Source organism: Hypomesus nipponensis, chromosome 8 (assembly GCF_054491055.1).
Source record: "Hypomesus nipponensis isolate SF chromosome 8, ASM5449105v1, whole genome shotgun sequence".
NCBI lineage: Eukaryota > Metazoa > Chordata > Actinopteri > Osmeriformes > Osmeridae > Hypomesus > Hypomesus nipponensis.
This window is the reverse complement of record NC_140368.1, coordinates 5,389,330-5,415,712: the sequence shown is the minus strand read 5'-3', so window position 1 is coordinate 5,415,712 and position 26,383 is coordinate 5,389,330. Positions and strand designations below refer to the sequence as shown.

Sequence of the window (26,383 nt, the reverse complement as noted above, 5' to 3'; positions counted from 1 at the left end):
ATGGTTCATTTTTAAAAGTATATATATTTTTGACATCAGCCAACTACTCCCTTCCACTCGGCTATATTTACGTAGTTGACTTATTCGTTCGGTGTTTTTTCAGCCAGATCAGGCCATTCTAATCTGGGTTCTGGAAAAGTTCACGGAATTGAATAACTGCCCCGCTTGGTTTAAAGAGGCTTAAGTGTCTCAGAATTGGACTTTGAACTGTTTATGAATATCAGTGTTTTATATTTTGACATATTTATACAGACATTTATACATCGAACACGTCACCACTAGCCTGTACAAGTCAAACAGGTGGAACAGGTAAATATGCTGAGAGGAAATTAGCCATTTGTAGGCTACAAATACCTTCTGTACCAATTTACCTAGTTAATTGTATAATTAGCCTACTTATAAACACAGAGTCTTAATCTTAGTTTTTTATGTTGTGGAAGTTTCTTGCCAGGCCTGAGACACCGTTCAGGCTTCATAAAGTCACAAGCTTTAATTTCGTATACGGGTGTTGAATTAATAACATGGTATGAAATCTCAATTTCAAGAGTATAAGAAGGGGACAAGTTTAAATCACCTCTCCTTGAAAATCGACAGTCATATCATAACACAAACATTTGTCAAATCAAATTGAGCAAATTAATTCGTTTTCAAAAAATGCACATGGATCTATGATAAGTAGCCTAGCCTATTTCAACAAACTCGTCATAGACTATATCATTGACCAATCATGCTAGGATAGTGGTAATAAGAGGGGCGTCACCATAAAATATGGAAGGAGAAGTACTTAGCTTACTCCAATCCACAGTTCATTGACGGAGCACCGTTCCATTTGGGTAGGATTATTTTAGTTCTACTGTTCTTTTTAACGATAGGCCTGACCGGCGAAGGAGAATGGCACCGCTATCGATTCAATCTAGCGTGGAGTATGCGAAGAACCTTCTTCCAGAGACCCTAATGAGGTGAAGTATGTGGAGTGCATTTTTAAAAATTCAGTTCCCAATTGCTTAAAGTCATATGATCTACCTACGACCGTGGCATCTGTTTCTGTATCAACAAGGCCAGTCTTCAGCAGTTTGGGCTCATTCATAACTAAGCGAGCAGGGTTAAACAACAACTTTTGTATTGGCTGAGTAAATTTGAATTCACAGCTGTGTATTTAATTTTATGTTCGAAAATGTACATGTTAGTATCACTTTAGGTGCATCCATCCATGGATTGCCACAGAACAATATTTATTCCCTTAACACAGACCAAGTTCTGTTTAAAGTTATTTCACTGTTAATGGGAAAGCCATCCTGATTGTGTTCAGCTTGGCTTGCCTGACTCATTCTTCCATGTGACTTGGCAAGAGAGCCAATCCTTGATGATCTTTTTGTCTGGCTGGCATTTGTTTGTCTGGAAAAAGGTTCAGAAGCCACTGCAGTTCTGCAGAACAATCAGGCCTTTTCATTTTAGTAGTTTGTTTCTGCACCTGTTCCTTCTCTCCTCTAACCCTCGTCTGTGCTTCAATCACTCGTCATGTCGTCCCCCCCCCCGCCCCCCCCAGATCTGTGTCCACGGTCCAGACCACCATCTCCCGCCACATCTTGCCAGTTCCCCAGCCACGCCCTTACAAGGTGTGCACCCACAACCGGAGGAGGAGACGAGGACTCGTAGCCTCTTCATTGGACGACCTCCTGGACAAGGTGAGACTTGGACTGTGGATCAGCTTTTTGTGTTAATCTTTCTGGGTGCATAGATCTGTCCAGGGTGCTGTTATGAGAAGCACAATCGGTTTCTTTCCCCACAGGTGTCCTGTGCCTTCCTGCTGACGTGCCAGTTCCTGACCCTGGTTCTGGAGGAGGACGGCACAGTAGTGGAGGCTGAGGATTTCTTCCAGGCTCTGCCCCCCAACACCCACATTATGGTGCTAGAGAAGGGGGAGGTGTGGACGCAGAACAAGGTAGAAGACTCTGCTCATCTGTCCTCTACCACGAGGAGAATCTTCTTTCTCCATCTCCCCTACCCTCTCCTCCTTTTCTTTTATCCTGTGTATTATCTTCCTCCTCCTCCTCCACCCAACTCTTTTTGTTCATGCTGTTTTACTGGTAATGCTTGGGCAATGTTGCAAATACCTTTTTCTACAATAAGGTGGCAGTGATGTTTTGTCCCTTGAACTTCTGTGTGTTGTGATATTCGCAGGTCCTCCCCAGCTTCCGCCAGCCTAGGAGGAGTGGCATAGCCAAGTTGACCTTTGACCTGTACAAGCTCAACCCTAAGGACTTTGTGGGCTGTCTGACCATCCGTGCCACACTGTATGAGATCTACACTCTGTCCTACGACATCCGGTGCACCAAGGCCAAAGATATCTTACGGTGAGGCTACCATAGTCTATGGAAGTACATTGGTGTGCCTGGATGGATGTTAAAGTCTCTCTCTCACACACACATTGGCCATTTATCAATCCGAAAACGCTAAGAACACAGTGCAAGGACTTCTGGGAAATCAGACGTGTTTCCGCTGGCCAAGTCACCCACCCATGCATCATCGATAAGAGGCGGATTGAGGACAGATCTTTTTTAGTGGTAAATTGTGTTTTTCAGATTAGAAAAGTACCTGGCCTTGAAAGATGACATCAAACAAGTTCACAAGAACGGGAAAAAAACGTGGATTGATAAACAGCCGCTGATTTTTCAAATGATCTTGCTTGCTCTCATTCTCTACATTTTCTTTCTGAGACGTATGCACACACTAGCGGTTATCAATCACCCTTTCTGTCTCTGCAGGTGTCTGCTGCGCTGTGTGACCTGCATGGCCAGAGTATCGGGACAGCTTCTGCTCCAGGGCTCCACCTATATCCTGCAGCTCCTAGGAGAAGATGACTAGTGCTGTCAGCCCTGCTCTATCCTCCCCATCCCTCCATTATCTTCTCATCCCTCCATAATCTCCTCCTCGTCTTCATCTGCCTCCTCCACGCTCCCCAATGCCCGTCCACTTTCTCATCCTTTGGTCCTTTCCCCTGTAATACCGATACTGTCCACCAGATGGGGTAGTGCGTTTTTCGCAGCAAATAAATATCTCGCTATGTAGCGGTTTTAAGTCATTTATTTTAGATGTTATTCCTAGATAAAAAATGTTTCCCCCCCGTTTGTCTGATTTTATTATCTTGTTTATTGAGCTGCATCTGAGACCACTGAAACTGTCAGGTGCTAAATGCGCTACTTGAACGTTATCATGATGATGAATACAAACTAGGTCCATGTTCATCTTGTTAAATGTTTAAATAAAATGTAGCTTGTTTTGTAAAGTGTGATCTGGCTTGATATGTATGCGTATGGCTTTCTATCTAGCTCTATTGAGTAGGCTACTTGTGAAAACTGAAACTTGCACAGAAGGGACTGCTCTTCCCACATGTTGCATGCGCGCACAGCTGACCAGTTGGCGAGTCATCCGCGGGAATGTGCAGGGCGTGGCCTGGCCCGCGCACCGAGAAGAGTTTGGAATGCCACCCTCCCTAATTCAGTTAAGCGTGTTTTTTAGACCGGAGCTCACGCACTCAGACCTCTGCTCTTCAAATTAGGCTATAACCGTCACACGCGCAAAATGAGAGAAATAGTTCACATGCAAGCTGGACAATGCGGCAACCAGATTGGGACCAAGGCAAGTAGTGGCTCGTTAATGTTCTATGAGGATAAAAAGTTGTGCCTACGGGATTAGTTATACACATCAGTTAAATAACTTGAGCAAATCCCGTGTTGTTAAAATATAAGCACGTTTTAAGCTTTTCTTTTCAAAGTTATAGCTTTGAATGAGACAAAAGTAACCAAAGCATGATTCCGTTTCTGCCGCTCAATCGCCTATAATAAAGATCATAACGGGGCTATCTGGGAGTGGTCCAACAAATCCTGCATGCTGAGAAACTCTTCAGATAGTCATGCCTCAGCTGATATGCTTGATGATCGCGACGGGAGAATGCCTTAGCTCTTCAACTGTATTTTGGGAGACTTTATTTTACAACTGGAATTTTAAATGTCATACCAATCTTCTTCTGCTGTAGTTTTGGGAGGTGATTAGCGATGAGCACGGAATTGATCCCGCAGGAAACTATGTTGGTGACTCGACCCTGCAACTGGACAGAATCAATGTCTATTACAACGAGGCCTCCTGTAAGTGTGCATGTGGGCACTGAATCATCATTCCTAAAAGCTATATCAGACTCCCCCAGTTGTCAAACTGTCTTTGTCTTTCGTTATGTTACCTTAAAGAATAAATCCCTCACAACTGAGAACATAAGCGACCTTCCTGTCCTGTATCTGTGTGTTGTTGTCCTGCATGGTGCAGCACATAAATACGTTCCCCGGGCTGTGCTGGTGGATCTTGAACCCGGTACCATGGACAGCGTCCGTTCAGGGGCCTTCGGACAGCTCTTCAGACCAGACAACTTCATCTTCGGTGAGATCCAGAGCACTACACTATACCACCCACTGAGGACAGTGCAGGGGGGGGTGGTGAGAGAATGTTAGCTATGTGAAGGATTTCTGTGTGGTTTTATGAAGGCCCTTGGCATCAGACACAATGGACTGACGGAACAGAACCGACACACTCTGAACACTGGTTAAGAGATGTCATATGTTCATGACTAATGGTCCACAAACGATGTCCAGAATAAAGAACAGTAGAAAGATTGGAGGAGAACTGTTTGACAGAGGGTGTGTAACAAATACCAGAGCCACCACAAACAGTATTACATTTACATTTCCTCATTTAGCAGACACTTATATCCAAGGCAACTTACAAGAAAGAGCTTACTGAGGATCTGTTTGATAAACTACTCTTCTGTGGGATTAGGTGTTGACATTAGTTTACGCAACACACATACACACACACTCTGACTCTAGGGCCCTCCCCCAACCCTGGATGATGAATGATTCACATGTGCCGGTGTCAGACTGTGTATGTGTGTGTAAATACTCATAGTCATGACACCCATGATGGGGGCTGTGTATAATGTTTCCTTGACTCCGGCCTCGGGTGTTTGTGCTGCTGTCCCCAGGCCAGACAGGTGCAGGTAACAACTGGGCCAAGGGCCACTACACGGAAGGGGCAGAGCTGGTGGACTCAGTGCTGGACGTGGTGAGGAAGGAGTGTGAGCACTGTGACTGCCTACAGGGCTTCCAGCTCACCCACTCCCTGGGCGGGGGCACAGGGTCGGGCATGGGCACCCTGCTGATCAGCAAGATCCGCGAGGAGTATCCCGACCGCATCATGAACACCTTCAGTGTGATGCCCTCACCCAAGGTAGCTAGTGTGTACTGTTCTGTACAGTAGCATACTAACAGCTAGTGTATGCTGTACTGTGAAGCACACCAACTAACCCCCATCCTCTTTTCCAAAGTAGCTTGTGTACATTGTTTTGAAACGTGCCTTTTCCACGGTACCTAGTGTATACTACACCATACAAACAAATACTTCACCTACCTTACCTCCTACCCTACCCTAACTCCCACCTTGTACCCTGCTCAACCCCCCCCCCCTCCCCTTCAAGGTATCTGACACGGTGGTGGAACCCTACAATGCCACCCTGTCTGTCCACCAGCTGGTGGAGAACACAGACGAAACCTACTGCATCGACAACGAGGCCCTCTACGACATCTGCTTCCGCACCCTCAAATTGACCACGCCCACCTACGGCGACCTCAACCACCTGGTCTCTGCCACCATGAGTGGCGTCACCACCTCTCTGAGGTTCCCCGGACAGCTCAACGCCGACCTCCGCAAGCTGGCCGTCAACATGGTGCCCTTCCCCCGCCTGCACTTCTTCATGCCGGGCTTCGCCCCGCTCACCGCCAGGGGGAGCCAGCAGTACCGCGCCCTCACCGTGCCCGAGCTCACCCAGCAGATGTTTGACGCCAAGAACATGATGGCGGCCTGCGACCCTCGCCACGGCCGCTACCTGACCGTGGCCGCCGTGTTCCGAGGCCCCATGTCCATGAAGGAGGTGGACGAGCAGATGCTGGCGATCCAGAACAAGAACAGCAGCTACTTCGTGGAGTGGATCCCCAACAACGTGAAGGTGGCGGTCTGCGACATCCCTCCCAGAGGGCTCAAGATGGCCGCCACCTTCATCGGCAACAGCACGGCAATCCAGGAGCTGTTCAAGCGCATCTCCGAGCAGTTCTCAGCCATGTTCCGCCGCAAGGCCTTCCTCCACTGGTTCACGGGCGAGGGCATGGATGAGATGGAGTTCACTGAGGCAGAGAGCAACATGAACGACTTGGTGTCAGAGTACCAGCAGTACCAGGAGGCCACGGCCAGCGACGGAGACGAGGCCTTCGAAGACGAGGATGAGGAGATTCATGAGTAAGGAGTACAATTGCGACATCCTAGAACGTTGTTAGAATGCGTCGTTATGAATGTTCTCGTTCCAATCGATAGAACCTTGGTAAAACATACCACCCTTGCTAGAATGTTTCTTTTGTGGCCACAGATTGTCTTAAATGTTTGTTTTGAATGATGAGTATGTTTTGAAAGCTGTGCATTTGTACATGTTTGGAGGGTCTTTGGGCACAGAGAGTGATACCTGGAGTGGTTGTAATAAAACCTTCTAAAGACCTTCAGAGAAGTGTGCTGTGTGTGGAGATTCTGTCCTGTGTCTAGTTTGTATTGTCCAGTTATGTACTAATATGTATGCATATCTGCATGTATTCTAAGACATCTTTGATCTAAAGAGGGTCCCAAAAAAGTTCAGTGGGGTATCCTATAGAACATCGAATATTAGGTGTGATTGTGAGTGCAATCCTGGCCTGGTTTACAGATACACAGACAGCCAGACAGCCAACCAACTGACAGCAAAGCACCATCAATAGAGAGGCTAATCACCCTCCCTTGACTCCATTGTGTGGGAAACTGGATATCCCAGCAGTTCTGTTTGAAGCCCATTGAAAAGAGATAGGAACAGTCTAACTAAATCTGGGGTCCTGTGTGGGGGGTAACAATCCCCCCCACACACATCTACCCCCTCTTGTTAATCACAGCAGTTGCTGAGTTAGGCGTTCTGTTATTAGCACAGTAGTGTGTGTGTGTGTGTGTGTTGGGGGGGTTAACAATAGAATCTACACTGCTAGTCCTACTTGGATGAAACCATGAACTGGACTGTTCACCTACTGCACTTTGGAGCAGATACTCACAGGGACATACTTTACAGAGTCAAGACTTGACAGAATACATGTTTTTGTGAATAGCCTGTTCAGGGTTTGGTCACACATGGTCACAGACCTGCTAGTCAGCTGGTAAGGAGGAGCAGTATGCCTGAGTCATGCTACTCTAAATAGTGTGTGTGTGTGTGTGTGTGTGTGTGTGTCATCCTTGTATCTTACCCTCTCACTCCTCTGACCAACAGGCAATGGAACGAAGAGCCCCAGACTGAAGTCCCCTTCATGCCGGACGTCAGTGTTAGTCCACTGAGCTGAAGTCTCTGTGCCTGCCCAATCACACAATGTAATAGTGCACCAGGTGTGAAACCAAGAGATTATATTGATTAGGTGTTTCTTAGTTGGTTTGATATTGATGAACTGTTTCTTTAATTGTTTGTCTGGGGACCATATTTCTTTCAGCTACTGCCCTGCTTAAATAAAGGTATCAAGTCTGAGAGGTTTGATGACAACGCTTTGTTGAACTCCCCCTGTCTGTCACAGGTAGTTTTGTGTTTGAGTATTGCGCCCTCTTCAGGACAAGAATGGGTGGCAGATATTAGGGTCCGTTTAGGAAAGAATCCAGACTGTCCTTAAACAAAAACATATGAAACACATACGTTCACATATGAAACGTTCAGACATAATACTGAAAACTCACATCCACATATGTGAAATGCTGGCATAGACAGATATGAAACACATTCACATGTGAAATGTTCACACGCATTCATACTTACACACACTCATATATGAAACGCTCCAGTCTTTTGATGATGAGTAAGAAGCTTTGAGAATGTAAGTGTGATAACTTTTTTTTGAAAGTTTTTTTCTCTAGCCTATACTCTCTGCTCTAGGGCATGTACACTGCTCAAGGCCGCTTCTCTGTTCTCCTCTCCCCTTTCCTCGTCTCTACTCTTCTTTCTTCTCCTTTCACTTCTTCTCTTGTGGGGATTTTTGTGTTGTTGTTGAAAGGTAAAAAAATAAATAAAAAGTCTTAAAAAAAAAAAAACGTTGTTACATTTTTCCACAACGTGTCGCTGTAGGACCACTTTGTTTCGGTGGTTCTCACGCAACAACCCTGGATGGTATCTTTGCAGAACCGCAGTCCGCGGTGTAAAGGTAACACGTCGTATTTATGGTTACGAAAGACTAGGCGACAGCCCGTGCTAAGATGAGTAGCTTCACAGTGTATTAGAGTAACCTACCAATAGAAAATAATTACTCTTATTAACGTACAACAGCTGCAAACATTTGATGGTCAGCAGAACATGTATAAACAGTGTGCATACAATACATGGGCCTGTATTTTATTTCCACTCATAAGCGTGCATGTATGGCGTTGTTACTTTCTTATTCTTTCCGGTATGACGCGGTCAGAGATCTCTTTGATATTTTTCCAAACTTCTCACTTTTAATAGTTTAAGTTTCAAGGTCAGCGGAGAGGAGATGGAATATCGCCGCATAACCCCTTTTAAAATATTTGCTCATGCAGCAGTTTGAAAGTCGTGTCGGTCTATTTCAGATATGTGCGCTATCTGCGATGAGAGGACTGTATTAATGAGAGCGTCAGATCACCCCCCATCTCTGAGCAGACACGTTAAAGTAGGCCTACACCAGACTATTTAATTGGCAATTAAAATGACACAAAATTCCCCGGTACAAGTATAAATATTCAGATCGCTTTGCTAGGCTGGCAGCTGCGGTCTGGCTCTGTTGTGCTGTGTTCTGAAGAGGTCATTAAGTATTCTGGGCACTATCTGCCCTATAGCTTAGACAATCACACGAAGAAAAAACCTGACAGTGTCTCTGTGAGTGAGGGAGAGAAAGAGAGACACAATTATTCTCCCCTGAGAATTCAGATCTAAAATTAGAAAGTTCAATATTTTACATTTAACCTTTCCAAAAATGCATCTGATATCTTAGTTGTATTAGGCTTTACATCAAGGTTCTGGTTCATTCACAACTATTTTTTCTCTGCCAGATGTTTATTGCCGTTTATACATAAGGCAATTATCAGCATGCCAGGACCAGGGTGGAGGACTCACTCAATAGTACTAGCGTGAGAGAGATAGTACAAGAGAAAAATAGAAAGAGAAAGGAACACTGGGAATGGGAGATAGAAAGTTGGCAGTGCTCAGTACAGCTGCAAGGGAACTGTGTTTCAGCAAAGTACTGCTGCCGTGGTAACGATGGAAAAGAGTGTTGTCTTGGCGACAGGAGGGGGGGGGGCAGGAGAAAAAAATCCAACACAGAAAGGGGGGTAAAGAGGGACGGAGGAAAGAAGAGGAAAAAAGTAAGAAAAGCGTGAGAGAACGAAAGAAATAGCAGGGGGCAGAGAGGGATTGAAAGATATAGGATACAGTAGAAGGTGGAGGGGGGAAAGAGACTGAGAGAGAGAGAGAGAGAGAGACAGAGAGAGAGAGAGAGAGAGAGAGAGAGAGAGAGAGTGAGATAGAGAGAGAGAGAGAGAGAGAGAGAGAGAGAGAGAGAGAGAGAGAGAGAGAGAGAGAGAGAGAGAGAGAGAGAGTAAAGGGGAGGAGACACAAACTGCAGGGGAGAGTCTTCAGTTAGAGAGAATACTGAGAACAGTCACTGGAACAGGCTTGCTGTGCTCTCTCTCTCCACTGCTCAATCAACACACATGCACATACACACACGAACACACACACACACAAACACCCACACACACAAAGACGAAGAAATGAAGTGGGGGGGGCTCTAGGAGACTGACAAAGGAAGGAAACGGAATGGGGCTGAGCTCTCAAGTCTGAGCCTGACACACACAGACACACACACACACACACTCACGCACTCACACACACATCCCCACACTCCAGTGGGGACTCCAGACCAGCAGCAGTAGCAGCCAGCCAGTGAGCCAACCAGGCAGAGGGGGACAGGCAGCATGGTGATGTCGCTGGAGGGAGTGGGGCAGAGCAGGGGTAACCAGAGCTCCATGTTCCCAGGTCAGAGACCCCCGGCACTTGCTACAGCAGCAGTGGCTCAGCCCCCGACGGCCATCACCTTCACATGGATCCTCCCAACACAGACTCAGAGAGCTCCAGCTGAGGGCCGCAGCACCAGCTCTTGGTCCTGAGACGAACCCGACAGGGAGGCTTCCAAAGGGGGCTTCCAGCCAAAGCAAGAAGGGGTCTGACCCTGGGTCTGGGAGCGCCAGGGTTGGAGAAAGGAACTTACCAGGCTATTTGGAGGGATCCAGGGTCTGGGCCAGACCTGGACAGCACATGGAATTTTTTTTAATCTGGATTTTGGACATTTGGAGGAGTGGGTTACCTGTTATGTAGTTCTGACGGTCAAACGTCTATGGGAAACCGGGATCTTCTGTCTTGATTTTGGTTCTGGGAAGTGTAGTTCTGGTGTTTGCAGGAGCTAAACAGGACTATGGGTGATCCCCCCACATGGGGTCGAGCGTGGGGGGGCTGTGTGCTGCGCTGGCTGGGCCTCAGACTCTGCCGGAGGAGCACGCTGGTCTTCGCTCTGCTCTGGTTCGGCTCCTGGGTCTTCCTCAACGGCCTGGTTCTGGTCCACAGGACCCTCCTCTCTGACTACTGCACCAATGACAAGAGCAGGAGGATCCTGAACCGACTGGTAGGAACTCCATAACATCATTTAATGACATCATTTACTTAGGGAATGGATTAACTGATCAACTCTAATTTCTCTCACCCCCACCCACCCCCTACCCCCTCTTCTCCTCTGTACTCTCTTCTCCCCTTTACTCTCTTCTTTTCTCCTATTCAATCCTCTCCTGTTCACCTCTGGGTTAGAAAGGCTTTCTTTGTCAAATAAAGTCTTCTTGTTAAATAAAAGATTGATCTGCTTAAATAACAATTTTCTCGGAGCAGCCATACAATCCACCAGCTATCTCATCTCATCGTTTTTCTAAAGGCTTATGGTCTCTACTCTGCCATGCTGCCCAACTATTACACACTCTCTCTCTCCCGTCATCTGAGTCTGAGTTATTCTCTCTTGCCCTGCAGTTATTTATCTAAAGGATGATATATTTAAACATGTCTCAATACACCTTAAATGGAGCTGATGGAAACAATAAAACAGTATTACTTCACCTGCACCATCAGTTGCCCTCTGGTGAAACTTGCCATCCATCCCCTGCCGGATGGAATAAAATAACTACTGAGTTGGAGAGAAGAAAAGAACAAAAACATAGGAACTTTGTCTTCCTTTGTCTGTACCACACTGAATTTGTCTTCTGATCATGTTCTATATGATTGGAATGTTCTTAAACAGAGAGAAATGTGTAAGAGGTTGTGGAGAGTCAGAACAGTTACCAAAACCTTCAAAGGAGTTTTTGTTGCTGGAACAAAAGCCTTTCCTCTCAGTCCTACTTCCTGGGATTAGAACCTCGTAATGTTATTATATATCACTTTGAGACCAGGGGATTACACTGTTTCCTGAGCGTGTGTTGAAACCACATTTCAGACAGACACTTGTGGGCTGCAAAAACTCTCCAGGAAATCCAGAACTGGGGATTTTAAAGAACTGAGAGTACTTTACAAAATATGTATTTACGTTTAATTAAACAGTTGACTCTAAAAGCCTATTTAATATTTTAAGTTATTTTATTTATTGTATTTCTTTTTTTAAATTTACTTGATTGATTAACTATAAGCTTGTTTGTGAAAACAATGAACGCTTATTACAGAACTATTTGACACCTGGAGACAGACATGCGGAAGTAATAGACTCAAGAATGGATTAAACTATTATTATTAATTCTGCGTCCAAATCGTGGTAGAAACCAAAGATGTATTTTTGTGGTTTTCCTGTGAACAGTCTATTCTCCCAAGGGGGACAAAGGGGTGTAACATTTAAACGTTTCCCCCCTGGTGAACCTGTCAAAACCTTCAAAACACTGTCAAGAGAGAATGCGAGCATGTTAGAATCATCATGCAGACCTCTGTCTCTGGTTAAACCCACTGTCAGATCACACCATGACCTGGCAGAGGTGACACCCTATGAAACTGAAAAAGGAACTAAAAGTACAGACCTTGTCAATATAATTGGCCATCAGACATATGTTGATGATGCGTCATATTTCCATGTAACTACTGTAATGTCCTTCTTCCCACTGAAGCCAAACAGTATTGGCTAACACGTGGAACAGTTTAAAAATTGATTTTTGGGGGGTCTTTTTTTTTTTTTTACATTGAAAGAGACACGAAAGTAAGGACAGACAGAGTAAAATACATACAGGAAATGGCCCGGACCCAAGAATCAAACCTTGGCCCTGACATTACAGCTTTTGCCTCACGGGGTAGCACTCTACGAGTTAGAATTATCTAAATCAGCTGCATGGAATTTTGGCAAGTAATCAAACTTCCTTCAGATTGTTTTGGAGTGTAAGAGAATAGTTGACTTGAGGCGTCAATTGGAGCACGCTGGGGCAGAGAGGAACAGGAGACGCTCACCACAGGCTTGGGGGAGAAACAAGTCATAGAGAATTCATCAGATTGTATTTCAATGGCCTATACAATAAATGGCCATTTATTTTATTTATTGTATAAACAAATGGATTTATAGCGACTCTTAATGCAGGGGTTTCTCACTGAGGGGAGCTGGTTGGGACGTCTTTAAGACAGAAGTGCTGGTAAGCTACAGCCCAGGGTGCATTACAGAACAGGTCACCTGAGAGGACAAAGCTCCTGGAAAACATCCATCAGAAGATAATGACACCGTAGATTATTCTCTTCAACAGAGACAAAGAGAGAACGCAGAGAATCTGCGAGAGACAGTAAACCACAACCACAATCACTCCACATACTTTCCAGACTTTGCTTTAAAGAAACGTTTAGTCTCATAGATAAGAAAAACACAAATACACGAACAATCAGACACAAACAAACAGACTTAAAGACAGGCAACCAGCCAGCATGGTTGCTTGGGTACAGACAAGTGTGATGTGTGTGTTCCCTGGGGCTGTGTTAGGAGAGGGCTGTGTTAGGGGAGGGCTGTGTTAGGAGAGGGCTGTGATAGGGGAGGGCTGTGTTAGGGGAGGGCTGTGTTAGGGGAAGGCTGTGTTAGGAGAGGGCTGTGTTAGGGGAGGGCTGTGTTAGGGGAGGGCTGTGTTAGGAGAGGGCTGTGTTAGGGGAGGGCTGTGTTAGGGGAGGGCTGTGTTAGGGGAGAGCTGTGTTAGGAGAGGGCTGTGTTAGGAGAGGGCTGTGTTAGGGGAGGGCTGTGTTAGGAGAGGGCTGTGTTAGGGGAGGGCTGTGTTAGGGGAGGGCTGTGTTAGGGGAGGGCTGTGATAGGGGAGGGCTGTGTTAGGGGAGGGCTGTGTTAGGGGAGGGCTGTGTTAGGGGAGGGCTGTGTTAGGAGAGGGCTGTGTTAGGAGAGGGCTGTGTTAGGGGAGGGCTGTGTTAGGGGAGGGCTGTGTTAGGAGAGGGCTGTGATAGGGGAGGGCTGTGTTAGGAGAGGGCTGTGTTAGGGGAGGGCTGTGTTAGGGGAGGGCTGTGTTAGGAGAGGGCTGTGTTAGGGGAGGGCTGTGTTAGGGGAGGGCTGTGTTAGGGGAGAGCTGTGTTAGGAGAGGGCTGTGTTAGGAGAGGGCTGTGTTAGGGGAGGGCTGTGTTAGGAGAGGGCTGTGTTAGGGGAGGGCTGTGTTAGGGGAGGGCTGTGATAGGGGAGGGCTGTGTTAGGAGAGGGCTGTGTTAGGGGAGGGCTGTGTTAGGGGAGGGCTGTGTTAGGAGAGGGCTGTGTTAGGAGAGGGCTGTGTTAGGGGAGGGCTGTGTTAGGGGAGGGCTGTGTTAGGAGAGGGCTGTGATAGGGGAGGGCTGTGTTAGGAGAGGGCTGTGTTAGGGGAGGGCTGTGTTAGGGGAGGGCTGTGTTAGGAGAGGGCTGTGTTAGGGGAGGGCTGTTTTAGGGGAGGGCTGCAAGCCCCCCAAGTCACAACAGGAATCCACCCTTCCTTCCTGCGACACACACACACAGCTACACCCCCAATTGATCATTCTAATGCTGTGAAACTACAGTACTATGGTATGTTTAAAACAACAAGAAGCTATTGAAAAGGATGTCTTTGAAAAGGCTTTATGTGTGTAGATGTGTGTGTGTGTGTGTGTGCGTGCACATGGAGGTGTGTCAGTGTATGTGTATGTAGGTGTGTGTGCATGCGCCAGGCCTAAATCCATGCTATTTATTCTTTTATCCATGCACACAACACAGATGGTGACCTGAGGGAGTGGAGGAACACCAAGGAGAGATGAATGGGAATTCAACTGATGTCTATGTGCATTTGTGTCTTTAAAAAACAATAATTTGAACATTCCCTTATCACAGTTGATTAGTTATTTTGGTGGTTTGGGGTTCTTTGGATTGATAGGACTGATTGACTTACAGTATATTTTGTTTTCAATTGTTCCTACTATGAAGTCTTCTGGTGCACATACTCACATTATTAAACACTGTCAGAAGAAAACAATAAAATCCGATTTAAGTTACTCTAGAGTCAAGGCTTTTATCTCGTTGCCACGGTTACAGTAGTTTGTACAGTTCAGTTTACCAGTGTCTGAGGGGGAACTCTTAACTTCTCCATCAACCAGGGTTGTGCTGTAGCCGGTTTAGGACTGGCCCACAGACGGCTCAGAAGCCAGCAGGCAGAAAGCAGGGAGAGCCTTGGTGCTCCACACGGCTCTGGGTGCTTGGCCAGCTTGACCAGAGAGCTGGACCTAACTGAGCCGTTGCTGTCTGTAATGGCTCTGTGTGTATAGAGTGTGTGTAATGTGGGGTCAGAGTGTGTGTGTACCGTTGCCTGAGGGCGAAAGGGGGAGATGAAGGGTGGAGGGTCGGGGGTGGTGGTTCATGTCTGGACCTTGTTTCACTGATACTTTGTGAGAGAGAACTGAGCAGTTTCAGTAAGAACGAGTTGAGCGAAGACCACTGTAGCAAGACATTCCAGAAATGCCAACACTTGCAAGAGCTCTCCTTTCCTCTCCTTTCATTTACTTTCCTTTAGTTTTGTTTCTTTCCCTTCTCCTTTCCTAACTTCTCCTCTCCCCTTCCCTTTTCCTCCACTCTTCTGGAAACTGTTTGGTGTTGGACTATGAAAGGTAGACTGGTGTTATCGTCTTATCATCTCATGAAAAAAGATATGAGTGTCGTTCCTATGTAATCCTGTCTGGCCCAAGGATTTAAAACGCACACACGCACACACACACACACAAACACAGGAATGCCATTGGTGATTTTATTGTGCCTTTTAAGGTTAATGTTTTAGATATTCAGATTAAGGAATGTTCTCTGCATTCCTTCACAACGTTGGCCCACTAAAGAGTGTTCCAGGCATTTTGATGGATGAGGTTTAAGTCACTTTTGCAGAGGCTTAAAACGTAAACAAGCACACAAGGAGAAGCAAAACAACCAGTGAGTTTGAAGTGCTGCTCCAACACTGCTGGAGCTGTTGGAGCACTTCATCATGTTATTAGCTATGTGTATGTGAGCCTTGTTTGGCAGGGCAGGCTGCCAGTGTTTGAGGATGTTGGAGTTCTAATACAGTGTTCGTTTATATACTTTTTCCAGTTGTTTTTTCAAACTCTCTCTTTTCTCTATGGTCCTGCGGACAGAAGATGACACAGGCCCAGCTGAAGCTGCATGATCGGGATCGTAATCTGTTAAACTCTCACAGTTGCTTGAGGATGGAAAAATCTACCCATCTATTACAGTAAACGCACACACACAGTGTACTATACAGTTTAAGCACTACACATATGGTCGGCCAATCATGATGTCATTGACTGACCAGGCCCAGGGGTGGGAAGGTCACCATGGGAACAGAAGCTGAGAACAGCTGCAATTATGGGATGCTCTGTGTGGGAAATCCAGGGAATTGAAACGGATGTGAGGAACTTGGCAGGCACCCAAAAATGGTGAGGAAAAAAAGAGAGTGAAATAAATAAATAAAGAAACACCTGGACTAGTCTGAGAGGAAGAGAGAGAAGGAGAGAGAGGCAGACGTTTGGGGCCCTGCACCCGGGACCCAGGGCCCCTGGGGCTGAGAGACAGGAGAACCATTAGAGGCCCAGGGAGTTATTACTGGAGGAAAGGGGCAAATTATCTCCCATACACAGATAAGGAGAGGCACTTAATTCTTTCATCTGGAGCAGTGAGCGTTTCAACTATGTGATAGAGGAGGAGGGGAGAGGAGGGGAGGGGAGGGGAGAGGAGGGAAGAGGACCGGGGGAGAGGAGGAGAAGAAAGGATAATAAACCTTAGTGAGTGATGATAATAAGGGACACCTGTTCAGAGCTAATGTGTTAATGCAACAGTCAAGATCTCAGTTGTGAACACATCCTGTCCCCACAGCTATAGCATTGAACATAGCCCAGGCAAACCATCAGAACACACCATGGATAGGAAGGTCAGACCACTGAACATACTCTCTAATACAGAATAGATAATGTTCTAGAGAATAGAATGCAGCCTAGAATGTGACCATCCCTCCATCCTCGCAGATTAACTGCAGCTGACAGCTGTTTACATTGTGGAATGTTGATACGGTGGACTTGAACACGCTAATCTCCATGGTAATACTAATGAAAGAGGACCTCTGGTTGAGGATCACCGCACTAGCACGGACAAAAATAACAGGCCACACACACTCCGTAGAAACACACACACACTCCATACACACACACACACACACCAGATATCAAGTCTTTGAGGTAGTCCAAGTCCAGTCTCAAGTCTTTCAGGGCCATGTCTAAATCAAGTATCAAGTCTCTTTTGGCACAAGCCCTCTGCATGCTGCGGCAGTTCAATTCCAAATCATTTCATTTGCAACTTAAGTGTAACTCATGCTTGAGACTCAGACTAGAGTCTCCATCTCTAACACACACACACACACGTCTTGATGAATAACCTTTCCTTTCTAATCCATGCTGATGGGAACAGGAGAGACGGAGGGTGAGATGTGAACTCATCATCTCTTTTCACTCAGGAGGACATGAAAACAGAGGAATGAACAGCTCTTCCTCCCCTCCCCTCTTCTTTTCCCTTCTCTCTTCCTTCTAGTTGGATACTGTTACACCAGAGAATTTTGATGTTCAAGATCCATCACATTTTTTATGGTTAGGGTTCAATTTAAAAAAAGTATGGAGTACCTGTTTTAAATGTCTGGGTACTGTGTGCATGTGTGCGTGTGTCCAGTGCGAGGAGTACCGGGAGGGAACCCTGACGGGGGACATGTGTGAAGATCTGTGTGTGCACAGCCGCGTGTCCTACCAGCGCTGCCTCTACTATGAGAACGGGAAGAAGGTGATCGAAGCCCGATGGAATGGTTCTCCCGTGGTTCTGAAGTCCAAACTGGAGAACTTCTCTTCCTATGAGCCCCTGGGACTGCTGGAGTACCAGGAGCCTGGAGAGGAGCTCTCTCCCCTGGACATGGTCTTCTACGCCACCCTGGAGATCAAGAACTCCCTCGGTCTGGAGGTCAATAGGCTGTTATATTCTCCATTTTATATTAAAATGTTTGTATTTCAGCCAGGAGGAAAATACTTTTTATTAAATAAATATAGACTTTGTGTGTTTAGGCCTTCAGAAACCATGACCTCTCTCATCCTCAGGTTGGTAACTCTTCCCTGGAGAACCTGTTGAGCCAAGGATTTGGAGGAGCAGCAGCAGGGAGAGGAGTTGTTGGAAATGTCGTAGGAGGAGGAGCAGGAGGAGCAGGCGTGCGGTCATACAGCCAGGCAGAGCTGGCCTCCCTGTGGTCTCTGCTACAGCAGGAGGAGTACACCATTCTCCGTGTGCTCCAGGATCTCACCCCCCACGTGGCCATGGTTACGGGCTCCTGTGGACACTTCTACGCGCTCGAGTACCTGTGGGCAGGACATGCCTGGGACCAGAACATCTTTCCTCTGGAGGAGGTGTCTGTCGCCGGGGAAAGCCCCCTATCTGGAGGTCTTGGGTCTGGGGGAAGGTGGAGGGCCAGGGAGATGATTCACAGGATAGCGCTGAGCTTTCTGGACATGGTGTGGCACTTTGACCATGACTTCACACACAGGCTGCACTTGTGTGACATCAAGCCGGAAAACTTTGCCATCAGGAAGGACCTCACTGTGAGTGGAGTGTGTTTGTTTTTGCTATACAGAACCTCTATTTCCAAACCTCCATAGTCTACTGTATTGGAAGAACAATATAGAAGACTATTCTGGTGTTCTTTGATTGGGAAAACAATGACAGGAGATAGAAGTTAGCTAGCATTGTAGAATGTGTTGAATGGTGATTTATATAACAGAAAGAAACATCAATATACTGGTTGAAAGAACTTCAGAAGATTAAATATGCTTATGATCAGAAGGACATGTAGACATGTTTGTGACAGCAAAGATGGTCTCTTTCACCTCGCCATCTGTCTAGCAGAAACAGAAGTGAGTCTTAGGACATGCACCTTTACAACCTTGTCAGCTGTATGGAGTAGTTATTCAAGTTTCTCTGAATTTTTTTTTTTAGATTCATAGATTCTGCTTTAGAGAAAATATGATTGATATGCACCGTATTATCACGGCGACGGTGATATAATTCAGAATGTCAACTATCTTTGATATCTGGATCTGTTGGAAACAAACCAATGGAAACAAAAGCACTGTGCCAAATCAATTTTTTATGTAAACAAACACGAGCTTTGTTATTTTGTTAGTCTGCGTCGTTACGATACATGTTCGGACGATATCTATTTTCAGCAAATTGACATGTCTCTCGCGTCAAATATGTAACTTTGAGCTTCATGATTTGGTGTTCCTTCTACGAAAGAGTGAATAAAGAGAAACATTTTTAGATCAGCTGTGGTGTTTTTGGCCGGGTTTTCGGTTTGACACGGTCTGAATTAAATTACTGTATGACTGAGTTCACTCCGTGGTTCAATAAACCTCCTGGCTTATACCGGAAAGCTCTAGAAACACGAACAAAGACGGCATTAAGATAAAACCATAGGCCCGTTGTCTCTCGACATAATATTTATTCAACTTTTAAAACAATAAACCTAATAGAATATATCCGTAAACTATTTCATATCAATAGAATAATGCAAATACAACATACCAGATAATGTTTAATTGAATTATGATTTGTATATAGGAAATACAGAAAAATCGTGTATAGGCCTATTTTTATGTTTAATAATAGTCTATGCTCTGTGTTATTCTAATTTATGTTTCCATGGAATATTTTATGGGATTATAAAACAATTAATTTTTTAACTACATTTAATCGAAGGGCACTTTGTTGGGAAACATATTTGACATATCCCTGATCCTGATCCAAAAAGATTTAATATTTTTCCTGTATTTATATTCTAACTTCAAAACTCTCAGTTTCTTTAATATGATTCAAATTATTCTAAATCCGAACTGTGGGTTTCTCCTTGATCACAGAGATCAGTAGCGCAGAAGCTGTCAAATAGTTAGATTTATGTTCTGACGTGTTCTACCATGATCTCCATAAATACTCGTCCTTCAGAGAGCAACGTCTAAGTAGGAACGGAGCAAAAAGTCTAGTTAAATTATGAACACTCCACCATCCTTCCTACCATAAAATGTTAAATGTAATAAATGTAAACAGTTATACAAATAATACAGCATATAAATAATTGCACTTCTATAATATCTACATATAGGCTATAATTTTGAACAATATGAAAATACACCACAAACTCAGTTAAGTCTAATTCATGCAATAATTGTTGGTGTTTCAATGAGTCTGTTTTCAATTATAACATTTCAAAATATCTCTCATTCACCTGCCCACAGGTTGTCGCCATTGACGTGGACATGGCCTTCTTTGAGCCCAAGATGAAAGACCTGTTAGACCAGAACTGCAGTAGCCAGGACGACTGTAACTTCTTTGACTGTGCATCACGCTGCGACCTGAGAAAGAAACGCTGCAGCCGGCGTCGGATGAACAGCAACCTGCAGGTACCTGAGGAGGGTTTCCAAACCTACGTAGTGTTGAGGGTGATGGTGCCAATACTGAATCTGTGTGCAGTAATGGGGACTGTGAGGTTGTTCTCTTGGTCTAATGGCAGACTCTTGGGCTTGTGTTGTGTCCGATTTTCGGTCCTTGCAGGGCGCATTAGAACCAGCTTATTGTTCTAAACTCAAGTTGACATCCCTCATCAGGTTTATTTATGTACGCCCACATTCAACCAGCAGATGATGAACGAGCTGCTTGGCAACGTCTGTGCTCAGGATTTATAGTCCTCCAGATAATTCCTCTCACAGTTTAATTACAGAGCTGGGAGCAGGAGGGGAATGTTAATATGTAAGATAACACAAAGGACACTCTGAGCACAGACCATACAATACCCATACAGGTCATGGACCATAAAGGTTCTTGAGAAGGCAGCACTACTGTGTAAATCTCCGCAAACCTCTTTCGTGCCTTTTTGGTCCGATGGTGAACGCTCAACCCCTTGGCGAGGAGGAGACTGGGGTTCGATCCCTCAGTTAGCTAGAGTTTCTCTCACTGTCAGCACCTCTGGTAACCTGCCTGCCGGTCTGCCTGAGATCCATCCCCGTCCCCTAGATAAGGGTTCTGAAGCACAATGGTAATTGGAGACTGAAGGCCAGGCCTTTATAGACAAGTCAGTATCATCACCATCCTCCTGCTTCTCTGGCAACTCAGCACCCAGCCCCTGAGAGAACCCTGATGGCCACAGAACACAGACGGGTTCTAAACACAATGGTAACAGGAGAGTTTGGGGAGGGGGGAGGAGGGCAGGTTAGATGACAATGACCTTCTCAACATCATCACTGTCTGGCCAACACACCAATCACAACTCAGCACCTGGCCTTTGAGGTAGATACGAGGTAGCCAATCAACAGGCTGGTGTGGCTGGTTGTCACCGGCATCCGGATGCTGTGGAGAAGACAGGAAAGGTAGAGTGGAGGAGACAGGAGAGAGAAGATGAGGAGAGAAGAAAGATGGAGAGTAATTTCCAGACTGACCATATTGATGTTGATGAAAGACAGGAGAAGAGAAGGGGAGGGAAGGAAAAGTCGAAGACTGGCAGAGTATGGGGATGTTGATGTTTTCCCATGACACCCTCGGGCCCTCTTGAAGGCCCCAGGTGTCTTGTGGGATATGGAGACCTCCAGATCACTTATTGCTACCCCTAGTGACTCCGGTCTCTCTTTATTGTTCTTGACGCATGGGGACAATGGAGGGGCTTTGTTCCTTTATTGCCGAGGGACGAGTAGGGAGAGTGAGGAGGGGGTGAGAAAAGGCTGAGGAGGGTCAAGGAGACAGATGAGGGTCAGTATTGTTTGTCAGTAGGCTTCTGCTTTTGTGATGAGAATATGACTGACGATGACTTCTCTCCTGTCCTCCTACCCCCTCCACGTCACCTCCCACCCTCTCCCGTTCATCCTCCAGGTGATCTGTGAGAAGATCTTCAGGCCGTGGTTCTCTCCCACTCTGCTCGGGGCTAAAGCAGGGCTTCCCCTGCAGGTAGAGTTGCAGAAGGCAGTGCAGGAGTGCTCCGAAAGCGACCGAGGAGAGGAAGAAGAAGAGGAGCAGAGAGGGGAGAGGCGGAGCCTAGACGTCGAACAGCGTCTTCATGACATCCTGACACGTCTCCTCAAAGAGGGTAGAGTCACAGAGGAAGGCGGGGCAACAGAAAGGACAGGCCACGCTCACACGTCGTTAAACTTCTGAGACTGGTGCCTTGGTCACTGGTGCCTTGGTGACTGGTGTTTTATCCAACTGCAGAGACTATGAAGAAGGTCAAGTCATGTTATGCCACATCAGTCGCAGGCTGAAGACTCACTAAGATCATTTGAACGTTGTACCACAATGTGATAGGCTTTAGTTATCGGAGTGCAGATATTTAAGTTAATCTAGAAAATAGCTTTGTACAGTTAACTTGAATAAATACATACTTCCAAAGAACTTGTCAATAGTTTGGTGCGTAGATTTCTCTCTTCTCTCCTTCTGTTCTGGAGTTAGTTAGCATCCAGTAGATCAGGGCCAGATGGACCTTCCCAACACAGGAGAGGGTCTGAACAGAACCCCTCAGCAGAGGGGAAGCATTAACACGTATCACGAGCTCAGCAGGAGGAGCAATGCATGGCGAAACAGCAGCAGTCAGAGGGGGCATTCTGGTCTGAATTAGGGCCTTCTTTTTGAGTTAAACTAAAATGCATTGTACACAAAACAGTGTGCTATGTTCTTCAAACACTCTGGTTGTGTCCTTTGCCTCTGCACCAAATGCCTGCACTGTGCTCTGCGCCCTACCTCAAGGTGAACAAAAAGCAGCATTTTTCATTGTGTCCCAGGCTTCACTTGTAAAAAATCTGTGTGACAACATCAGGGTGGGAAGAGTCGATACATCACACCAATCCACTGGGGACGAGGCAGCTTGAAAGGACAGAATAAACCCCCTGTGTAAAAGGAGTGTTTTTCTGTGCTGTGACATTCAGATGCCCTCTCCAGTAATAACTGTGCCAGTGACTCAGTGTCCAGCCAGACCTAAACATTGATACCAGCAGCATCATAAAGCTGGCGTCAGGGCCTGATTTATAGGCCTCCTACCCTGACAGTAAACAGTGAAAATGCCACTCTCCTCTGTCGTAAGAAACGAGACGTGTAACAAGTGTTTAAATGTTGACCTAGCGGAAGATTAAGTAACATTTAAACATTCTAGAATTAATGTGGGGGAGGTAGGGTCTGGAAAAAAGGTCTTCCGTTGGTTGTATGCTTCATTAACATCCGAATCTGTGTAGTGTAGCTCCAGACGTTATACTGACAGAGAGAGGAAGATGGATCTAAGATGGATGGAAGAGATCTGAAAATGGAGCAAGTTTGAAACATCTGTCTTCTTTCTCCCTAGATATCTGTTGTTTTATACAGTAACGGTGTAGACACAGACCAGTGACACACACACACACAGTGACACACACACACACAGTGACACACACACACAGTGACACACACACACACACACAGTGACACACACACAGTGACACACATACAGTGAGGTCGCAGGCAGCTAGCATACAGACGTGCAGGAATTGGGCTCATTCTCCCCAACTCTCTCTGACCTCAACACACTGGGAAAGGTTAACTTTGGGGTGGGGTGGGGGATAGTGAGGAAGAGGGAGAGAGGGGGAGGAAAGTTAGAGAGAGGAGTGATTGTTTGTAGCTGGATGTAGAGAGTTGATATCGCCATGAAACCTCGAGGTGATATATGTTCGGGGGCGGGCTAACCAATCTCACATGGCCAGGCCGCCCCGGTCTGGAGCTCTTTAGCTCTGGAGATCTGGAAGGTATTATCTGAGTTCCGCCCACAGCGCCTCTCCAGCTAAAAAGACACATATGAATCATATATTAATGTGTGTCACAACCCGCTATAACACCTCTCCCTTCTCATCGAAGATTATTCTACACTGTAGATGGGCCAATGTTTGTGTGCTGACATACATATCAACAGAATTGGATGGATTGAATCTCTCCCTGCCCCCTCCTTCCCCCCCCCCCACTACACACACCTCTCAGCCCAGCCAGGTGATTACCTGGTCCCATGACCTAGAGGTCAAAAGTCATGCAACTGTTGGTGTGCTGTTACTGTGCCCCCGAGGCAGGTATCCTCTGCTCAGCTCTGAACTCGAGTCCTGGTCTGGTACCTGTGGTGGGCCCGGGGAGACTAGACCAGGGTTCAATTTCACGAGGCCACAGCTGAAACACATTTCTTTCAATGAACTCTGAAGAAAAACCTCTTTTCAATATGTACGCTGGACTCCGTGGAGCCATTGGGTCGTTACGGCGATTTCACCAAAGGCGCTTCGAATTTGATTTCCTTGTTGCCTTGACAATGTGTGCTACATTCTGAGATTGAGCGCAGGTATGTGTAGTGATATGCATCTTCCGTTTTCTTGGTTATATGTTTGTTATGACAACAGAGCTGAGAGCTAAAGAGATTATGTAAGTTGTTTTTCATCTATGTGAAAAATATTTCTGGTAAACTGTATCATAACATCAAATCAATATAATATCTCTATGTTAACTCTGTCCCCCCCCACATACATACAACCTTTCCAACTATCTCTCTCTCACCATCTCTGACCCCCCAGCCTTCCCCACGGTACACATTCTACACAAACAAGTAGCAGTGATGCTCGCCATTTTCAATCAACAAAGTGGTTTCTTATCAAGACACAGTTCATCATAAGGAAGAGTACATGGACGCAAAGGGCAATTCATCCCAATAAGCAAAATGAGCTGTCTCAAAGACAAATTCATCTGCTATTTCACATGATCCCTGGCTGAGGATGAGAGAGAATAAGTAAGGAGACCAAGGCCCTGGGCTTCTAATTAATCAACTCGACTGAATTACTGTTCTGACTATTCAAGAGAGTAGGAAAGAGAGATAGGGCCAAGAAAGTCTACGCAGGAGACTTAATCAACTGAACCTAATCACATCCTCACATCCCACTGCTTAAGCGTTACATAAAGCTGTCAATATCAACGTACAAAACATTTGCTCCTCTTGAGAGGAGACCTGTGGATGAACACCTGTGAGGAACATTCTCCACAACACTTTGGGCTGAACAGGTGTTTCCCCTCCCGTCTGTTCCCAGGCAACAGGACCATGGAAGCCCATTTCATACACATCAAACGCGTACATCATTGTGACACATGTTCCCAAACACGTGTTCAATTACTTTGTGACGGAGGTTCAAATCCAGGCCACAGACTCACACAGGCGAGCTGAAGCCTGGACAGGTGCTTCTCCTCACAGTGAACCCTCTAAAGTTACCATTGAAGCAGACTCTACACACAGGGGCCCCTTCAGTGTGAAAAATGAAAACCACACAATGACATCTTAACGTTGGAACTTCCTGGTTATGGGCTAGGTCTTACTCTCACCTGCTTTCTGATTCGATGGAAATGGTATTTAATGGATTTCCGATTGGACGATAATGAGTGTGCTGGCCTGAGGCCTGGCTGAGTGAGATTAACCTGCCGACGGCAACTGAGGATAACTAGATTTACAATCTGATAACCCCACAACCGCTCTGGTTAGGAGGTAATCGTCAGGGTGACGGTGCCCTTCCTTATTTCACATCTCGCTGTAGAAAGGCGATCGGGGGGAAAGCATTCCCCGGGACTGGACCTTTTAGAGCACTTCGTTTTTCCCCCCGTCTGTCGTTGGGAGCTGAGGGGGGTTGATGAATTAGGTTGCGTTCCTGAACAAGGGGACTGGAACAGGACTGGAGCTTTTCATGGGAAAATACACTGGGTCTGTTTCCAAGTGACACTGGAGCATTAAGTACATGTTTTTCCTTCTCCGAAGAGAGAGGGGGTACTCTCTAAAGCAAATTAGGGTTTAAGGTTTTTGTAAACAACATTTAATGGATGTGCTCACAACATGGCAATGATTATATAAAAAATGGGACATTTTACCAATGTTATATTTCCAGAGGTATAGTAAGAATTAAGAGTGGAGGAGAGGTGGGGAGGAGGTAAAGAAATCATACACCCCTTCATTGGCTCTGTGGTTGAGAGGCAGGCGCCTATAAAACATTCACCAAATGAGAAGCACTTTCCTCGTGGACAAAGCTTAATGAAGTTAAGGTAGCTCATATAGGCAACTGCTCATAAAGCCAGCTAGGCCTCTCTTTTGAGAGCTTTCCCAAGACAATAACCTCAGAAGTCTCATAATCTGCCTTGATCACCAGAATCACTGCAGACATTCTAGAATTCACAGGGAGTTGATCAAACTGCTGTAGTAACAAATACAAATACACCTGTCCTGTCTTGTCTGTGTAAACAGCCAACACACAATGGAACTATTAAGAGGATCTTTATCTCTTTCTAAGGGAGTTTGTCCTTGAAAAATAAAAAACAGCGGGTCTGGAAGACGGCATGTCTCCACAACAACCCGTCGGATGATGAAGAGGGAATGTCACCAGACAAGAGGCCAGCAGGTGATTGGCTCTCAGTCGCCTGAGCTCGAGTCCTGATTGGGCCAAAGTGGTTCTGTCTGGTGGCCAGGACTAGTTCTGTGTCTATCCTTGCTCCAGATTCTAGGTCAGTCCACAGTGGGGGAAAGAGCTGTTTCGCTAAGCAACCAGCCAACTCAAAACAGGATTTAAAAAAAAAGGAAAGTGTGATTTAGAGAGACGGGAGAGAGAGGAGTTGAAAGAGATCAAGTGTTTGGTGTGAGGGACAGGTGTGGTGTAATA

At 45.9% G+C, this 26,383-nt stretch overlaps 3 protein-coding genes across 5 annotated transcripts; all 3 read left to right on the top strand.

Moving 5' to 3' along the window:
- The first annotated feature begins 878 nt into the window (after window positions 1-878).
- Window positions 879-3,286, top strand: cidea (cell death inducing DFFA like effector a). Its single transcript, XM_084703607.1, has 5 exons — window positions 879-959; window positions 1,547-1,685; window positions 1,790-1,942; window positions 2,182-2,354; window positions 2,766-3,286. Exons 1-5 carry the CDS (start codon window positions 892-894, stop codon window positions 2,863-2,865), a joined length of 633 nt encoding a protein of 210 aa, XP_084559733.1. The 5' UTR covers window positions 879-891; the 3' UTR covers window positions 2,866-3,286.
- Window positions 3,287-3,369: 83 nt separating this feature from the next.
- On the top strand, window positions 3,370-8,141 carry tubb6 (tubulin, beta 6 class V). Of its 2 annotated transcripts, XM_084703603.1 has the most exons (6): window positions 3,370-3,639; window positions 4,037-4,145; window positions 4,321-4,431; window positions 5,033-5,277; window positions 5,525-6,339; window positions 7,379-8,141. In XM_084703603.1, the coding sequence occupies exons 1-6, from the start codon at window positions 3,583-3,585 to the stop codon at window positions 7,446-7,448; spliced, it is 1,407 nt and encodes a 468-aa protein (XP_084559729.1). In that variant the 5' UTR covers window positions 3,370-3,582; the 3' UTR covers window positions 7,449-8,141. The 2 variants fall into 2 exon arrangements, with proteins under 2 accessions (XP_084559729.1, XP_084559730.1); XM_084703604.1 differs by lacking the exon at window positions 7,379-8,141 and having other exon boundaries at window positions 5,525-6,601.
- A 1,636-nt stretch (window positions 8,142-9,777) lies between these two features.
- dipk1c (divergent protein kinase domain 1C) lies at window positions 9,778-22,046 on the top strand. Of its 2 annotated transcripts, XM_084703849.1 has the most exons (6): window positions 10,760-10,781; window positions 15,767-15,864; window positions 17,349-17,630; window positions 17,765-18,259; window positions 19,949-20,113; window positions 21,573-22,046. In XM_084703849.1, exons 3-6 carry the CDS (start codon window positions 17,385-17,387, stop codon window positions 21,852-21,854), a joined length of 1,188 nt encoding a protein of 395 aa, XP_084559975.1. In that variant the 5' UTR covers window positions 10,760-10,781; window positions 15,767-15,864; window positions 17,349-17,384; the 3' UTR covers window positions 21,855-22,046. The 2 variants fall into 2 exon arrangements, with proteins under 2 accessions (XP_084559974.1, XP_084559975.1); XM_084703848.1 differs by lacking the exon at window positions 15,767-15,864 and having other exon boundaries at window positions 9,778-10,781.
- The last annotated feature ends 4,337 nt before the right edge of the window (window positions 22,047-26,383 follow it).